The following is a 17,201-nucleotide window of genomic DNA, read 5'->3' on the forward strand; positions in this document are numbered from 1 at the left end:
CCTGTGAGCTGGCCAGTATTTTCTACAAAGTTCTGGACTTAAAAAGTTTTCAAGATCCCTGATGTCCTCCCTCAATATGGTGCCCCTATCCAGTTACATAGCCCTAGTGGGAACACATCAACAGACCTTCTCCCCTTCTACCTAGCAATTCTGATTACAGCAGTGCCACCGAGAGGCAATAAAATAATCAATACCGACCCCCAAGGTATACCTAATATGTAATAATTTGGGGTATCATATTATGCACAATTTTCAAGTTACATTAATTATGTTATTGCCTTTTATGGAGGTATCTACCTTGGAGGCCACTGAAACACTGCACTGTTGTTGATAATCGCCCTTCTTCACATACTCCTCCTCTTCTAGCTGAAGGGCCAGATCCACACAAGTGTGAGTGTTCATTATTCAACCTTTCTAGCCATCCTCTGCTCTGTTTTTCCCAGCTCCCTCTCAGTTACCATGTTTGTCAGAGAGGTAGAGATGCGAGGGTTGATGTCAGGAGAGGCCACGCTGGTACATGAGGCTTGAGTGCATCTTTTGGTATTGGAAGGGTGAGGGTGAGGAGGGGGGCGTTTGTTGATTCTCTTGAAGTTATGTTTCTGGATTTGTTGGGAAGAACCCTGGTGGGTTGGCCAGTTAAGAATCTGTGTACACGTGAAGCGTTTGCTATGCAATTCGTTCTGCTGCTTGCGATGTTGACATTTTCCCTCACGAGTGTAGTATTTTTTAATCATCAATACTGAGGAAAAGGGAATTGCTGCAACACCGATGAGCATGTGCAGTAATACTGTATTGACCTGCTCTGTTTTAAGGTGGTTTGCATGTATTTTATTTTAATAATTAAACTTGTACTTCAATAATAATAATAATAATAATAATTGCTTACACTTATATAGTGCTTTTCTGGACACTCCACTCAAAGCGCTTTACAGGTAATGGGGATCCCCTCCACCACCACCAGTGTGCAGCCCCACCTGGATGATGCGACGGCAGCCATAGTGCGCCAGAACGCTCACCACACATCAGCTTTCAGTGGGGAGGAGAGCAGAGTAATGAAGCCAATTCATAGAGGGGGATTGTTAGGAGGCCATGATTGGTAAAGGCCAATGGGAAATTTGGCCAGGATGTCGGGGTTACACCCCTACTCTTTTCGAGAAACGCCCTGGGATTTTTTAATGACCACAGAGAGTCAGGACCTTAGATGTTACAGTGTATGCTATAAGCAGTCTTTGAACAGGATTCTGAAATCTTTCCAGTTTAGTAAAGGTTCCCATTCTACTTGTATCTTCCTGCCCTTGTGGATAGATACATTCTCTGGTAACAGTGAAACAGCCCGCCTTATCAACACAGTGCACTACTGTACATGAATCGCATTTCATTTTCAATGAGCATTAACGACACTAAAACAACGGAAAGGTTGTGAGCCTTTCCCAAACCAGGCTGGATGGGAGTGAGCCCCACTTAGCAACCTGGTCAATAGCTGGCGAACTCCGAATGAAAGTGGGTTCAAAGGTCATTCTAAAGTGAGATCATGGGACCTTGGCCTCCACTGCACCAGAAACAGTGAAATCAATGGAAGGCATCAGGGAGGCAGGGAGCGACACAAGGCCGGAATCGATCTGACAGCGGGAGATGAGATGCTCATGACCATAGGGTCATTTTCGCCAGCCCATCTGAGGAGAAATTCCAGGAAAAGAGAATAGGATAGGATGGTAATATGAGCAAGTGCAAGTGAGGCAGAGGGATTAAGTTTGGATCAGATGACCAGATACAGTACATTCTGACACCAGGAAATCAGGGTCCCTCTGCCATCATGCTTTTGTTTTTCTTTGCTTTGTCTAAATCCAAATACTTCTCAAACAACTGTAAAATCACCCTAGATGAAACAAGTAACGAACCTGTCCAGACAAATTACATGGCTTTGTTACTTGATCAGTGTAAAGCCTTTTGTCTGTTTTTGTTATCCTACTCTTCAGCTTGTTTCAGTGTATTTGCTCAAGAAGAACCAAATGGATCATCAGTCTTGATGAACGTGATCACAGAGGGTCTAAGGAGAGCAGATCCTAGGCACATACCAAACAATTACAGACAGCGCTAATCCCTTTGCATTCTTTCTGGATTCTATAATTAAATCCTTGACCTTGGACTCATTTCAGTGCAACACTGCTACTGGAATCGAATGTATCCTTTTCCAATGCACATATATCATCCGGCATAGTGTCTTATAATCAATCACATCTGTGTTTTTGTTGTAAACACCAATTTATTTTGTCAATTTTTCTGTGTGCTTGTCTTGATAAATCATACAAAGTTGCAGAAAAGTTTGGAAAATCCTTTGGCTTTAAAACTAGATTTTTGTATATTTATGCAATGGTGTTTCAGTCATTAAAACCAGGTTCAAGCACAATTTTTGTGTTACTGTATATGCTGAATGACATTTATGGGATATTTAAATTGCTGATCAAATCCTTTTGCAAAATGAATCAGGTTGCTGGTATGGAGTGCTGATTCAAGGCAGTGGTGTATGTTGTCACTTAAACAGTATCTTTCCAAATATCGGACTTTTAGAATGGTAATAAGGCTACAGAGTTTGGTCGTGTCATCCCACTGTTCTGCACACAAGCTGAGTTTGAACTTGGAGGTGCTTATGAAATGGTACTATTGGAGCAATGTTACGCTTGGGGAACTTGGAATAGAATTGTTCAGAAGAACATTATCGTGAAATGCTTTACTGATGAATCAAAGTCAGAATTGTTTTCTAGAGCTCTTATGACCAGCCATGATGGATTATGGATTATTACTTTGAATGAATTAAAGCTCTGGGTTTATTGCTTGCATGTATACACTGTCATTTCTCCTTCGATATACAGTGTATGTCTTGCAAGGAACTCCTTTCGGGGTTATTGTGTGCTGTTAGAGTCTTTAGTGGCTATGAATTATAGAGATGAATATCAGTGATCTCTTTCCATTTCACGATGTTGAGGGGGTGGAAATGTTGAAATAAATGACTAAATCTGGTTCACATTAAACTGCTCAGGCTTCGCCATGTCACACTGATGAACTGTAATAACGCTGAAACAACTATCCCTGGCTACTACCTTCGATTTCATACACACAAAAAATGGATTTGGAAGCTTTGTTACTAAAGATCAGGGTGTTTCACGCCTTGATCCTGGACAGGTATATAGAATTCAGTTATTCTTATAGGTCACCTGTTTTTGAAGTTTTGATGACACCTGTAAGCAACTAATCCGTTCAATGACGAGACCTTTAGACCTGGAGAGCTGAAGAATATTTAGATTTTAACCCTAACTGAACTCTACATTATTTAATTTAACGAATGATCTGTTTATTTGATCGCAATGGAATTGTTCCACATCCTTAGAAGTTGGAGATTGAATAGTGACCTTCACACCCTGCTGTTTTGGGGCTCTCCAGGACCAGGGTTGCAGATCCCCGCTCTAGTTGGTTTTGCACCCTCGACATTGTGATATGACAAGAGGTAGTGTAATTCATATTCTTTCCTACTGTAGAATAACTTGTGTTCTTAATGTGTTTTCCATTTTCATTTTAACTTCTGACTTGCGTGTTCCAACTGCTGTCGCCTGGGTATTCCTTGTTGTTCTTTGAGATGTGCAGATGAGAAATGATGAGGTCAGGCTATTTCAGGCTAGGGAAACGTGCTTAGCTGATTGAACCAGTTTAACAAAATGAATAGCATTTTTGCAAGTGTTATATTACTTTATGTGGTCCTGTTAAATGATATTTATAATCCACTGTGTATGCTGCCTGGTACCTTATTCAGAATGATGAATTCTGCATGGTTTTCAGTGCTAAACACATCCGTTAATCACTCGATTAACGGATCTGTATGAAACGGGTGGCAAAAGATACAGTAGATGTTGCCGTGTGGCTGGATGCATGTTTCCACTGGTTGTGATTCTCATATATTATCACCAGTGCTACTGCAACACATATTTATAAGAAAACAGATTTGCATTAAATTATCACAGCAATGATAATGATGTGGTTTAAATTATAAGGGACTGTAATTATCAATAATTTACATCACATTGACAATTTAAGACATTCTTGTCTTCAGTAGGACTGCTATTCTTAAATGCGGTATATGAATAATGTTAAATATAGAATTTCTTTAGTCTCTTTACGTTAATTTATGCCTGCAATTTACGACTTATTTTTTTTACTTTTTTAATGACAAAAATGATTTATCTTATTGATGTGGAAAATCAACATGTAAGTTTTTAGATATGCCTCGATAAATATACTTTTGTATAGTTTAAAAAGGCTGTTAATTCAGAGAAGCATGTAATGTACAGTAATTACCATGTAGAAATTGCTGCTTGTCTTGAGCATGATCTAAATCGTGACATTTTCACATGGGATATACATATTACAATGAATCATTGCTTCAAAAGAAAGGTTCAGAAAGCCCAGAGCTTAAAAATATATTTGCATTTCTTGTCATTGATGTCTCAACCCCCCAACGCCCTCCATCTCAAGCTCATAATTTGTGAGCGAATCCCAATTAAATGGCTGCATGTGCTGAAGCAGCTTTTTTGGAAAAGCCATTTCCCAAGAGAAGGAGAGAGGGAGAGAGAGGATCAGGCAACACCTGAAGCTGGGGTTCAAACCGCGGTCAATAAGTCCTGTTGAAAGCGACACAGCTTCCTCCTGCCAGCTCCCCCTCCAGCTGAAAGGAGCCCCGATCTTCAGGTTGCTCGGGCTGTTGCTCGCCTGGCACGTCTCTCTGCACGCAGGCGAGGAAGAAACGATCCCATCCTCGGGAACAGCAGGAGTTCCAAAGCAGCCTGCTGGAAAAGCAGCCCCCGGTCACATCACTCGTGCCTTCATTAGCACTCAGACAGATTGTGTTTTTACATACCGAGGTCCCAGAGAGAGGATCAGGGGGTAGGGGTTGCAGGGGAAATTCGTCAGCAGGCCCTAGAGGTACAGTCACTACAAACAGGCCCTTATTATTACTAATTACAGTGGCGCAGGCAATTATTACCTTTCAGCGACTAGAGTGGCTTTTTAATGGAGGCTGAACAACCTCTTATTTTTGTGTGTGTGATAAATTAAAGTCCTCAGTTTGGTTGTTTTTTCTCCAAATTATTTTGTGTATAGTGATGTTATTAATGACTTCTGTTTTGCTCTCTGTATAGTAGGATGTTTTCATTTAATTGGTCTGTTTAAGTGGTAGAACAATCCAACCAATTGCAAAATAAAGTCAATTTTAAAAACTAACAGGTCTGCTGATAATTCTCTCTCTCCAGGCGTTCAAGTGGTTTGAAATGAAAGCAGATGGGACTGATGGTATATTTAAAACATATATGGCAATCCTACATCATCTAAGCAGTTATACTGTGGAATTGCATAAGCAGAAGGTACTGTAGCACCCATGAAAAACTGAGGGAACTGTGTATATTCCCTTATTTGAAGGAACAGATAAAAGTTGATTCTATGCTGAAGAGAAAAGGCTCCGTGGTTGTGTCTCTTATCTTTTCAGCATGGAATAAAACTTTACCTGTTCCTTTGCAGCCTATGCATGCTGACCCAGCTACATACTTGATCTTCTATTCCCTGTGCGTTTCTCCAGACTTTACCCTAATAATACATTTGTTTAACATATGACCTAATAGGGTGTTTCATATATGTGCATACTGTACAAACAATCCCAAATTTGTTACTGAAACAGATAATGTAATAACGCACAAAAAAATACAACACTACGTAAACCAACTATCAGTATACAAGTAATTGGAGAATTAATAAGTACAGGGGCCTTGTGGTGGGGTAATTATGCATGAGAGTAGATTGGCAAACCTCACTATTATTTAATATTAGAGGAAAGAAAAAGTCATAGCTTAACAATTTTTTTTTTTTTTTGTAAGCTAATATAATGAACCATTCCCTGTGTTTTTAGAAACCAATAAAAAATGGAAATATGTGCCTGCACATGAGACACACACACACACGGAATTACTGGTGACCAAAATGTATTCTCTTGACAAATAAACCAGTTACATTTTGCTGAAAGTAAATGAAATAACATCAGACTGCCATCTGGAAATTGACCTCCAAGGCTTATAATCGAGCCTGACATTAAATCGTAGAACGCAGAGAGAAAGGAGTGTCTGTTATAGGTTTCATGTTGCCTGCAGCATTTTTATCTCTAAAGAAGTATCTCTATGGCAATGTGTATGATAGTAAGGCAAATAATTCAACCTATAAGAGACAACAAAAGCTTTCTGGTTTCAAGGTCTTCAGTTTGAAATGTCTGGCCGCTGTTTTACTGTGCCGAACGTTACTTCTGCCTTGCCATTGACGTCCCTTGTCTCCCAGTAAGTGCTTGTTTTGTGGACTCGGCAGGCTGCCTTTTCATGGAAGCGCCAGTGTTAATTCAGTGGACTCCGCAATCACACCACACAGCAGGCGGGAGAGGACCAACGCCAGCCAGGGCAGGAAATTACTTGTAGGATCTGTAAGCAAAACGCATTTTGATGCCTTAGCTTTTCCATTTCATGATTACAGAGTTGTCTAAGATGCTGCTAATGGGAATCAGCATTTTAACTTTCGGATTACGATCTGGTTTTTCTCTGTCCTTCGATTAAATGTGCTGTATCACACGTTTACAGAAACGCTAAAGCAAGTCAATAATAAACTCTTCACATTCACTTCTGTACATGTACATTTCATTGCTGTGGACTTAAAGTCCAATTTTCCCAGAAGCCAGTGAACCTACCAGTACAGTTTGTCTTGGTGTAAGTGTGTGTGTTTGTGTATCTGTTGCTTGCCAGGATAGTCTCTGGCTCCTTTGCAATCTTATATTGGATAAAGCAGTTAGAAAAAGGATGGATGGAATTGGTGGACTTAAGAGCTGAACTTTTCACTACCATGTAATATCAGGAAACTCATTTTGTAACCTCTTTAGCTATAGTCGGACGACTGTTCTGGCACTCAGTCCTCATGGGAAATCGACAGGGGGACCTGTTCTGAACGGGGTGCTTTAAGCTGTTTCTTAAACCCCTTGCTATCCAATTGAACTAATTACTCAATTATAGTCTTTCAGTGTCTTTCAAATTAATAGAAGCTTGTTACAGATTACATTCAAAAGCAAATTGAACAGAAAGCTTACACAGTACAGCTTAAATTTTAATTAGAAAATTACAGTTTGGTACAGTAGACAAGGGAGTTTCTCACTCCAGAGTATTATTTGTTAATGTAAAAATAGATAATCAAGCCATAATAAAGGATAGGTCATGAGTATGAGATTGCCTTTGCCACCATCACTTGCGGGACAAATTATATTTCCTTTTAAGTTCTGTGGCATGTACCAAGCATACATGTGTGTAATAATAATTGTCATTGCAACAGCACAGACGCCATTTAAACATCTACTGTACTGTTACCTTCAGATTAAATTGAGATTTAATTTGAATTATACATTCAGCTAATGGAAAAGCATAAATATCATATTTAAATGCAAAGTGTTACTATATAAAACTACTTCTGCAGGATGTTTTTTCTCTGTATATTTACTGTATATCTTTATCAATTAAAAAAAAACATTTACAAAACCTGATGACCGTTTTTGGGATTTGTGGTAAAATTCTACTTTGGTATACTTGTTTTTTTCCATTGTCTTAAACCTCGGTAATTGTTGAAAAATATTTAAACAAAAGGACAAAAGCAGGCAGTAAACCTGTTTTTGAACATTATTCATTTGCATTTCTAATAGGCTTTCTCACAGTTACAGATTGCCCACCTGCTTTCTATTATGTCAGACATAAATTACCAATACTCTTCTAATTTTCTCTTCTTTGTGGTGCTCAAAGTGAAGATTTGTTAAAAGTGTTTTTTTTTAATCATTTGTGATTTGTGCTTCATTAAACCAAGACAACTTCAACATTCTCACCCCACTAATGAGCCTCAATGTTCGATTGTTTTTTTCTGGTACTTTTGTATATTACAGAATGCCTGCTGCATTTCTTACCGGTGTTCCACTGGTAGCACAGCGCTTATTTCATACAGTAGTTCTCCCCTCAAACAGAAAGGAAAAACCTCAGACATGCAGGAGGTTAGAAGAGTTTTCTTCCCATCAAGGCAACAGCTTTTTTTTTTGTTTTGGAAGGAACGTGAAATTGAAATTTTTAGAAGCTGTGAAAGGAGGCAGCTAACACGTTTCTGCAAATGCAATCTCTGTCCTACTATGGGGGAAAAGAACCACAGGAGATTGACAGGACAAGGCCATTAGTGCTGCTTTGGGAATTAACTGGAGATGACCATGTGACTAGAGGCTCTAAGCCAACATCCCTGTCTTTCCCACAACTTTCCTTATCCTCCCTCCTCCTCTCCCCCAATCCTCATTTGTTTCTGTCTTTTCCCTCTTTTTCCTTTTATCTCCGTCCTTTCAACCCCCAACCTCCCCATTTATTTTCTGTGGTTATGAAATTTCTTCTGTGACTCTGAATTATTGACCAGGCTGGTTGTCCCAGGAGGGGTCACGTGCTTGACTGAAGCCTGTCTCCATCCATTCTGAGCCACCTTTGTGGAGGCCTCTCCACTGAAGTAACCCCAGAGTCGGTCTTCCAGACAGAGCCTGCTTGTTAGAAGGGATGAGTAATCTAGCACTGCATTGCAGGTCTGAGCATTTAACTCTTTGCGTGCCCTATTGGCTTTAGCACCTACAGTGCCATTTCGCCTGCTATGCACCATTCTAAGCAAGGTAAAGGCATCATGGCATTATTGAGATGTAAAATGCTCTTATTGTATCAGATGCAATGCACAAGGGAAAAAAGCTATTACCAAAACCCCAGGAATGAATACGTCATTTAGGATTTGCATGCCTTCATAATGTCATTAAGCCCCATAGGCAGTTAATAGACTTTTTTTTCTTTTTGAATATTCAAGTTGTATGATGATCTTTATTAACATCGGAACTGCTGTCTCTCTTAAATTATTTTTAATCTTTAGATATGAAGTTGCTATTTTGTTTTTGCTAGCTGCTGTAAATTCATATTGCTGGAAATCAAAGATGCTAAACCCTCTATGTAAATGTTTTTTTTTATTCTTTGAAGAGGACTTATTTTGAATTTCCCCTGTTACTTAAGTGAAAAGAAAATTGTGTCTTCTGTTTTTCTGCATTTAAGGCACAGAACAGAGTACAAAACGTTTGCCGATGTCTACCTAAGCCATTATGGTGTGCATGAGTGGAGATTGATGCAACGCCATGGTGCAGTTTGGGTAGAGTCCCAGTGGATATGAATAAGGCTGGACCAGCCACTGTGCACAAGGGGGAAATCAGACCTTTCGTCTGCGGCTCTTCAGTTCCACTGTTTTCTGGGCCAGTTGAAATCAAAGGGGATTTCCAACATATAACCTTGTGGGCTCCAGGGTGAAAGTGAAATGCCTGTATGATGGAGATTATTGATTAACAATATCGAAGGGTGAAGCTACCCCTAACAGTTGATGAGTGCTGGAGGATGGTGTCAGGACTTTCACTGCACTTCTAGCAGAGCATTCCAGTAACTTAAACATACTGTACCATGCTGTCTACTGTCAGAGAAAAATAGACAAAATGGCTGCGATGAATGCAGCATATTAGAATTCACTCTGATGCTGTTGCCTATAGCATAAAGGAGAGTGGCTGATGACTACAGTAATACTGTAACAGAAATCTTTCTATTCTTTCCCTATTTTGCTAATGTAACCCAGCATTCATCATTTTGCATTAAGTTTGTTTTCCTGGAATTTCTCAGATAAAGAAAAATAGGGAACCTGTCTCAGATGCAAAAGAGATCATTAGTTGTCCGTTGAAATTAAATATTAAATTAGAACGGAAGGACCCCAGCTGGCAAAAGCAATCTGGAATTCAAGGACATGTTGTGTAATGTAATTTATTCTGCTACGCTTATTTTAATTATAATCCATGAATCCCAACGTTCAGCAGACGAAAGGTACAGTAGTTCTGATAGTAGATAATGTTTATGAAATGAATTATGAGGGCTGGCTGTAAAGAAGAAATGAAAGATTTCTTATATGCCCAAAAGATGTTCATTTGTGTAAGGTCCAATGGCGATGTGTTCCCTCATTCTCCCTCAGTCTCCAAGTTATACATCTGCTGGTTTAGTCATTTTCACCACCCCATGTCTGAGAGCGTCCTTTAATTGCTATTAAGGAATGCAAATAAGGGTTGTTCAGTAGATATATTTGTAAAGGGAACAGAAACACAGAAATGTGTAGGGTGTTATTATCCAGATAATATCCCAGTAAGCACAGAAGCTGTTTAACACCTCTTCTCATTCCAGATACAGTATGTTGAAAATTAAGGTATTTGTCAAGTCTTCAGAATCCTGATAAGGAGTGGAAATCAAACAGTGTCATTGGTGCAATAGATGCTTTTTGGTTAAGTTACATATTGTGGAATAAAGCCTGATGTCTGATTGGGAAAGCATGATAATTGCATTTTTGTTGAGCTTGTGTGTTAGAATTTGGTTTTACCCAGTACGCTTCATACAGCTTCTTTCCAAGGGCTTAGCATTTGAGAATGAGATGAAGAATCAGACCCCAGCCCGAAAATCTTTTATTGAGCAGATCCCCGCCTTGTTCAAGGAAGCTGCCTTTTGCAGGGGAGAATGTTAATTATTTTCTCGTCTGGAAGGGACCTTGACTTGAAGACGGATGTAATCCTTTGTACTCAAATAATTATTTGTGTTCTTTTATATTGGTTGAAAAGTAACCTTTTTCTCTCCCAGGCTTTGAGCCGAGTATTTCAAGGTTGCAATGTGATTTAGATGTAAATTGATTTTTAAAAAATGCTTTTAGACACTTTGGTGAATGATTGAACATGTATTATATAATTACCTGTTGCTTAGAAACCAACTTTATTAGATTTATTGGGCTTGATTGTAAGAAAGGTCTGTGCACCCTGATTATCAGAAACAACAAAAGCCATGAAAGAGGAGATTTTGCTCTGTGAGTTACTGAATTCTCATTTAATAAGTGACTTTAACTTAGGGGCTGCAATGATAATTTAGGTTCTTTAAATTATTTAATGTTCCTAAAAATAAGACATTTGATATATAGACATGTGTTACAGACAACCATACAGTATTACAGAGCATTCATCTTCATTTTCAGTTTTAAGAACATAAGAAAGGCTACAAAGGAGAGACAGCCATTTGGTCGATTGGTAGTGGGTAGTTAGTACTCAACTGATCCAGGGATCTCATCCAGCCATTTCTTGAAAAGAGCCAGGGTATCGGCTTCGACAGCATGGACATGACTGGCTAGCAGAGAGTGATTGTTTAATGAGTGAAGTGTCCAGTCATACCACTTAGAGAAGGACCCTAAAACTGAATAACTACGAGACTGTTTTACTCTGGAAGGTGTAGGGATTTAAAAAAAGGCAGTTTTCCCCTTCTAGAGGTGATGTGCTTCTATAGTGTAATTTTCCAAGTGATGAAAGGGGCAGAGGGAAATCCCAAAAGGCTGTGTTGAGTCAGAATGAAAGGATTTTGGAGAGCCCAGAAAATTGAAAGGCTCGGGTCTTGGTGATTAATGGTGACCTCTTTTTCTTTTGTAGGTGACGGAGGCGCCCCTGGGGAGCAATGAGGTCACCCACGACATTCTCACTAATGACCGGCATGTGTCTCGGCCTGGCAGAGAGGCCTTCGCCATCATCCTGCACGGAGCCACCTCCCTCCCGCCGCTGAGTGACGGATCGGTGCCTCAGGCTTTTGCCACAGTGTGAGTGCCGGCCCAACTGCCAGCTTGCCCAGTGCACACTACCACGGGGTCCCTTCTGTAGTTTCTCTTTTCATTCCCCGATTGTGTCCTGAATCCATCCTGAGTGGTCCTGTGCCGCTTGCTCTGCTTGACCCTGCCTTACAGCTGGCTGCCTCTGCCCAGGCTGGCTTGGAATATTTCAGCAGAGTGACACGAGAGAGAACTTAATCACTGCTTCACGAAAGAGTTTCAGAAAGCTGCGCCACACTACCTTACTGTATTTCCTCAGGCCGCTGGTTCTGAGAATTATTTAGGGTTCTCAGAAGGGATAATATAAAATGTACGCTTTCGTTTTGGGAAATGAAAGATTCAGTATCTAGGATGCATTAGTCTGAGCAAACTGAAAACTCATTAAATCTGGAGGTGAAATCACATTCACTTGCATTGTAACGGTCATTAACGGGTTGTGCAGAGCCAATTTTTTTTCAAAAAGAGGACTTGCGACCTGGATGGTGAAAATATTATTATTTTTTTGCCGTTTTCTAGTTTATTTTTTTAATTTGCTATGCCATTGGGATGAAGTTTTAATAAATTATATACAGCATGCCCAGGAAGAACACTTATACTGGGGTTCTACTTGTCAGAATTTTAAAACTTGTCTATGTCTTTACAATAGATACAGTATTAAGTCTATGTCTCTACAAACAGTATTTGCTGGTCTTTCTTGCTGTTTTACTATTTTCTGGAGGAGAGGGGCTTATTTTAATCATTGTCATGGTTTGCAGTAGCAGATAAAAATCAATTTTGTAAAAATGACACAAACATGTCCTTACAGACAGGCAGTTCTCCAGTCGACCACATCTCAGACCTTATACCTCAGAAGTCAAGTTTCCTCTCCTTTATTTGCTGCTTTTGAATTGTGCTTGCTCTGTCAGATTAGCCATCTGCTCCATCTCAAAGTGGGATGTTGTGAATGCAGAATAATTAACACATTAACTATAAATAGACCTGTTACATTGGCCTTGGAATGAAAATGCACCTTAGTTTTTAAAGCATTTCAATAAATGCATGTCACCTGCTACAGATGCATGTATTTTTTATTAGATGCACAATGTTATTGTATCTTCTGGAATTCCAGACATGAAGACATTTCTAAAATATACTGTAGATTTCAGTAAGGTAAACTGTAAATAAGATAAACATAAAATATACCTACTGTATGACATCTGACAGTATGAATATACACACTGTTAACAGTATGATTTGAGTTGACAGTATACATTTCTCTCTATCCACCACAGTTCTAGCATGCGTGAAGTGAACTGGGCCACTTACTGTATATATGAGTTCCAAGTGAAATCAAAGCTTTCATTTTCCCATTGACTGCAACGTTTACGCTGAGCAGTTGAATGGGGCTGTTTGCCAAAAGCTTGTCCTATGTTGCCACTGCCACATTGTGGGCTTGTACTTTGTGATAGGCAGAGAGGTTGAGGCTTGTATTTAATGTGGGCCTAAAACCTAAAGTGTTGAGATGGCAAATGCACACATTTTATTCAAGCCTTTACTTCCTTAAAATAGAAATGGACTGCCATTTGAACCTTACTGCTCTTACTTCTACAGTATCTAGGCAAGACTGAGGCCCTCGTTCTACAGTACGTATGGACATTCTAACTGCAAGCTGCACAACAGATTAATACCAATGGCAGTTTGCACACAGTTTGCCCAGAGGGAAATCCCTTAGAATTTACAATAATAGATCAGTATAATGTGTTGGTTGTCCAGATATCTTTCTTAGGCAAGATCGAATTGTTCTATGACTGTGCTCCTATTGAAATTATCTGTCAGTTAACAGAGGTCGGACTTCCTTTGAATATAAAATATGTTCAATCTTACCTTTTCTATTTCTCATCTCTCTGAGAGTTCACTGACTGGAGAATCTTAGTCTTCATTGGTGCTCTGAATATTTAATGCCACGCAAACACTCATGCATCTTCCATGAGGGCTTCTTACCAGTAAATTCAATCAGGATTTCACAAAGCATGGGGAATAAAGTGCTGGATCAGGGAATGCAGCTGAGAAGGCGGAGTAGGGGGTGATGCACTGAAGGTTCCCAAGGGGGAAGAAGACAAGAAGAGATCAATATCATCAGCAAATGAGGGAAAGGCTTCCTCACCAGAAAATATCTGCATCCATTCTATTTTTTTTGTCCTAACATGGCTGAAGCACACTGGATTCATATCCTTTGAATTTAGAACCCTGTGTCCATGTGGGGAAGACTAAACGTGTTTATTCATTATTTATGAAAGAAGGTTTTATTGGGATGCAGACTGGTGCTTCATAATACAATCACACACAGCAGTACCTATGGATTCGCCCACATGAGGCCAGTCCCTCAGACAGACAGAAAACCAGAGCAAGAGCAGCTTTGCTGAAGAATGCACTGCGGTTTCCTGCTGCCGATGTGCTGTCTATCTACAGCAGAAGTGCTGCTGAAGAGTCTGGTTCACATCAGGAGCACAAAGCATGGTAACAGAAAGGATTAGAAGCTTTCTTTGGGTACAGCAAATATTTGTTTTGTTTTTTTTTTTAAGAGTAGAATTTAAGTTGCAGAGCTCCATGCAGATCCAGCATGTGCATCTTCACAGATGAGTGTTTGAATGAGGATCTTACTCTTAAAGTACACACCTGAAGCTCATTCGTGTTGCTGACAGAGAGGAGTTTTTTTTTTGTCCATGTTAACTCTTTTATGATACACTTTTTACATGTTATATACAGTATACAGTAAGTATAACATTGTTCCCCCACCTCTGTCCTTTCAGGAACACATTAATGATGGTAGATAACTGTACTGTAACCTGTAAGACACTGTGTTATGTTGAGGGAACAAGTAATCAGTATGTTGCAAAAATTATTTATGTCTGGAATAAAACCAATGACCTTTGCTTATGTTATTGGATTTTTAATTTTGTTAGAGCACTTAAAAGTCAATTTAGAGAGGACCCTGTGTATTTTAAGTTAACCTCATGGAATTATGTACACTGAGTGAATGAAGCTTCCAATTTATGTTATAAGCTCAATTAAGTCAATATATATCATGCAGAAATACGTTTCTCATGTGGTGGCTTTTTAACACTGTTTACATTCTAAATGTAAAGTGTTCATGCTTTACATTTAGCAGCCCACCATAACAGACATTTGATTGTTCCACCAGTTTTCACCAGTGAATGCACAGTAACTAGCAGACCAGATTAGTGCCTAAGATGAACAAGAAGGCATAGCTTTACTCATGGTATAATTAGTACCAGTGGCTGGTTCTGTAGGATTTGAAAATCCAATGCATCAGCCAACATTTGCAAATATAGTTGAAGAGCAGAACATACAGTATTTATGGAATAGGGACATAAAAGGGAGATTTCTAGATCACTTAATACATGAATATTGTCAATTTTTTGGAGAAATGAATGTGGATCTGAAGTATCATTATTACAATGGGAGCCTTATTTACATATGAAGCATGAAACACCTGTTTCTCACACTGTTGCATATTTTTGCCATTGATCTCAGCGGGTGCTTCAATCATGAATGAGTTTTTGAGGAGGTCAAATGGAAGCTTCTCTCAATGCAGGAAAGCAAAGGGGGTGCTGCCTTGAACCTGGAATTCACAAACTCCTTAAATATGAGATTTCATTATAAATAGGTAGGACTGAGGTTAGTTCGCGATGCATATCAAATATTGCAAATTGCATCAAAACAAGAACAATTGAGAGCCATATATTAAAAACATCTAACCTGGCCCTCTGCCCCTTCAAACTGTACCTCTGTAACGGGACCTCTAAGAGTTCTAAGCTCTGCTTGAGATGATTTTCATGCCACATTTGGCAATTTCCACATGCCTGAGTGTCTATAGGAAAAATATAGAATAGAGACTTCATTTTCTGGATGTGCAGTCATCCATTAATGATTCCGAGCACACAGGTTGGCTCTCTGTAACCATAGAGAAATAGAGGGAGGGGGGACACTGCATTTTTCATCAAGGTCGACTTTCAAGTGTCCAACCTATTCATGTTTCATGTTATTGCAGAGAGATCTGCCAGAACCAAGCCATTAATGTCCTCCTAATCCAATATCACACGTGCTGAAGAAAGAATTTAACTACCTAAGGCCAAATGTCCTTTACTTCGTGTAATCTTTTAAAGACATATAAATACAAATTGTTAGTTCACATCAGGCATAACTTGGATTCATGCCTAAAGTTTAATTTCCCCCCTCTCCTTCTACTCTGTCTCACCAATCTACATCGTGTCAGTCTGTAGGTTATCTAAGTTTGACGAATCTGAATGAAGTTTTGATTGATTTAATGAACGTTGTTCCTGATGGCCAGTTCATTCAGAAGAGAAGGAACTTAATTGTCCAGATATGAAGTCGACTACTTTAGAAACAGGTACTGTACTAGAGCTCTGGAAGGGAAAGACAAATTACCTCAGTCCTGAAGATCAGTTCCTTCAAGACACTTGGATTTTTGGTGGTGGAATTCAAAAACTCATTTTTTTGGACATTTAATTAATCTTTTTTTTTTCTCCAGGAGTGCTGTTTTATAATAGTATCCCTGTTTTGCTCTTTCTTGCCATTTCTTTAAGCACATCAGTAAAAGTTCAGAGCAGCCTACATTTTTGCAAGTGTATTTTAAACTCATGGTTCCTACTACAGTACCACTGTAATTCCTCACGTATTATGACTGTTTAGTTGAGTGTCATACACTCACAGACTTCTCCTTTCTTTTATCAAGATGTTTTTGATCATGATAATTTTGTGTGCAAACGCTGTGTAAGCCTTATATAAGCAATTCACTGAGAGAGCTTTAATGCACCAGCTCATTTTTTCCTTTTGGTTTTACAAATCAGGCATCAACTACATATCTACTGTATGTGTAGAACTGTGTAAATGTAACAATATGTAGGGTATGGTTTATTTAGCCTCCAAACATGAGACTGGGCATTTAAAGTTTATTTTGTGTTGGAGAGGGTAACGAGTTATTTCGAAAAAGTGTTTAAGTAGTGCTTTAGTACAGAAGGATACGGTACTAACGTTTCACATAAGTATCGATACCTTTTGATGTGTTGTCCAAATAATGAGGAGCCAATGAATAATAAATTATATCCTTCAGCATAACCTTGAGGGGAAGGGAAAAGGCCAATTCAGAGGTAGAAAGGAAGAACCGGAGAAAGAGAGTGAGAGAGAGCGAGAGGGTGCCCAGTACTTGTGTTATTTGGCCACAAGAGTGAAATATTTTCCTGCCTTAGCATTTCATATGGCTAATCATCCTCCTCAATGCCACTGGCCACGTCTAAAATGCTGCTTATCGAGACTCTGATGAGCACATACAGGAAGATGGAGCCTGCATGTGGGAGAAGGTTCTTCATCAAATCACGTGGCTTCAGATGAACAGCTCC

The 17,201-nt window shown here is 39.3% G+C and overlaps 1 protein-coding gene across 2 annotated transcripts in view; it reads left to right on the forward strand.

The window, feature by feature from the left end:
* The window catches only part of ccdc33 (coiled-coil domain containing 33), a 97,502-nt gene that overhangs the window by 17,517 nt on the left and 62,784 nt on the right, over positions 1-17,201 (forward strand). For both annotated transcript variants that reach the window (XM_088641667.1, XM_088641668.1), the window contains exon 5: positions 11,609-11,772. In XM_088641667.1, the coding sequence (XP_088497793.1) occupies positions 11,609-11,772 (164 nt within the window). The remainder of the gene's footprint in view (positions 1-11,608; positions 11,773-17,201) is intronic.

This window comes from Lepisosteus platostomus, chromosome 7, assembly GCF_059453375.1.
Source record: "Lepisosteus platostomus isolate fLepPlt1 chromosome 7, fLepPlt1.hap1, whole genome shotgun sequence".
In the NCBI taxonomy this organism is placed as follows: Eukaryota; Metazoa; Chordata; class Actinopteri; order Semionotiformes; family Lepisosteidae; genus Lepisosteus; species Lepisosteus platostomus.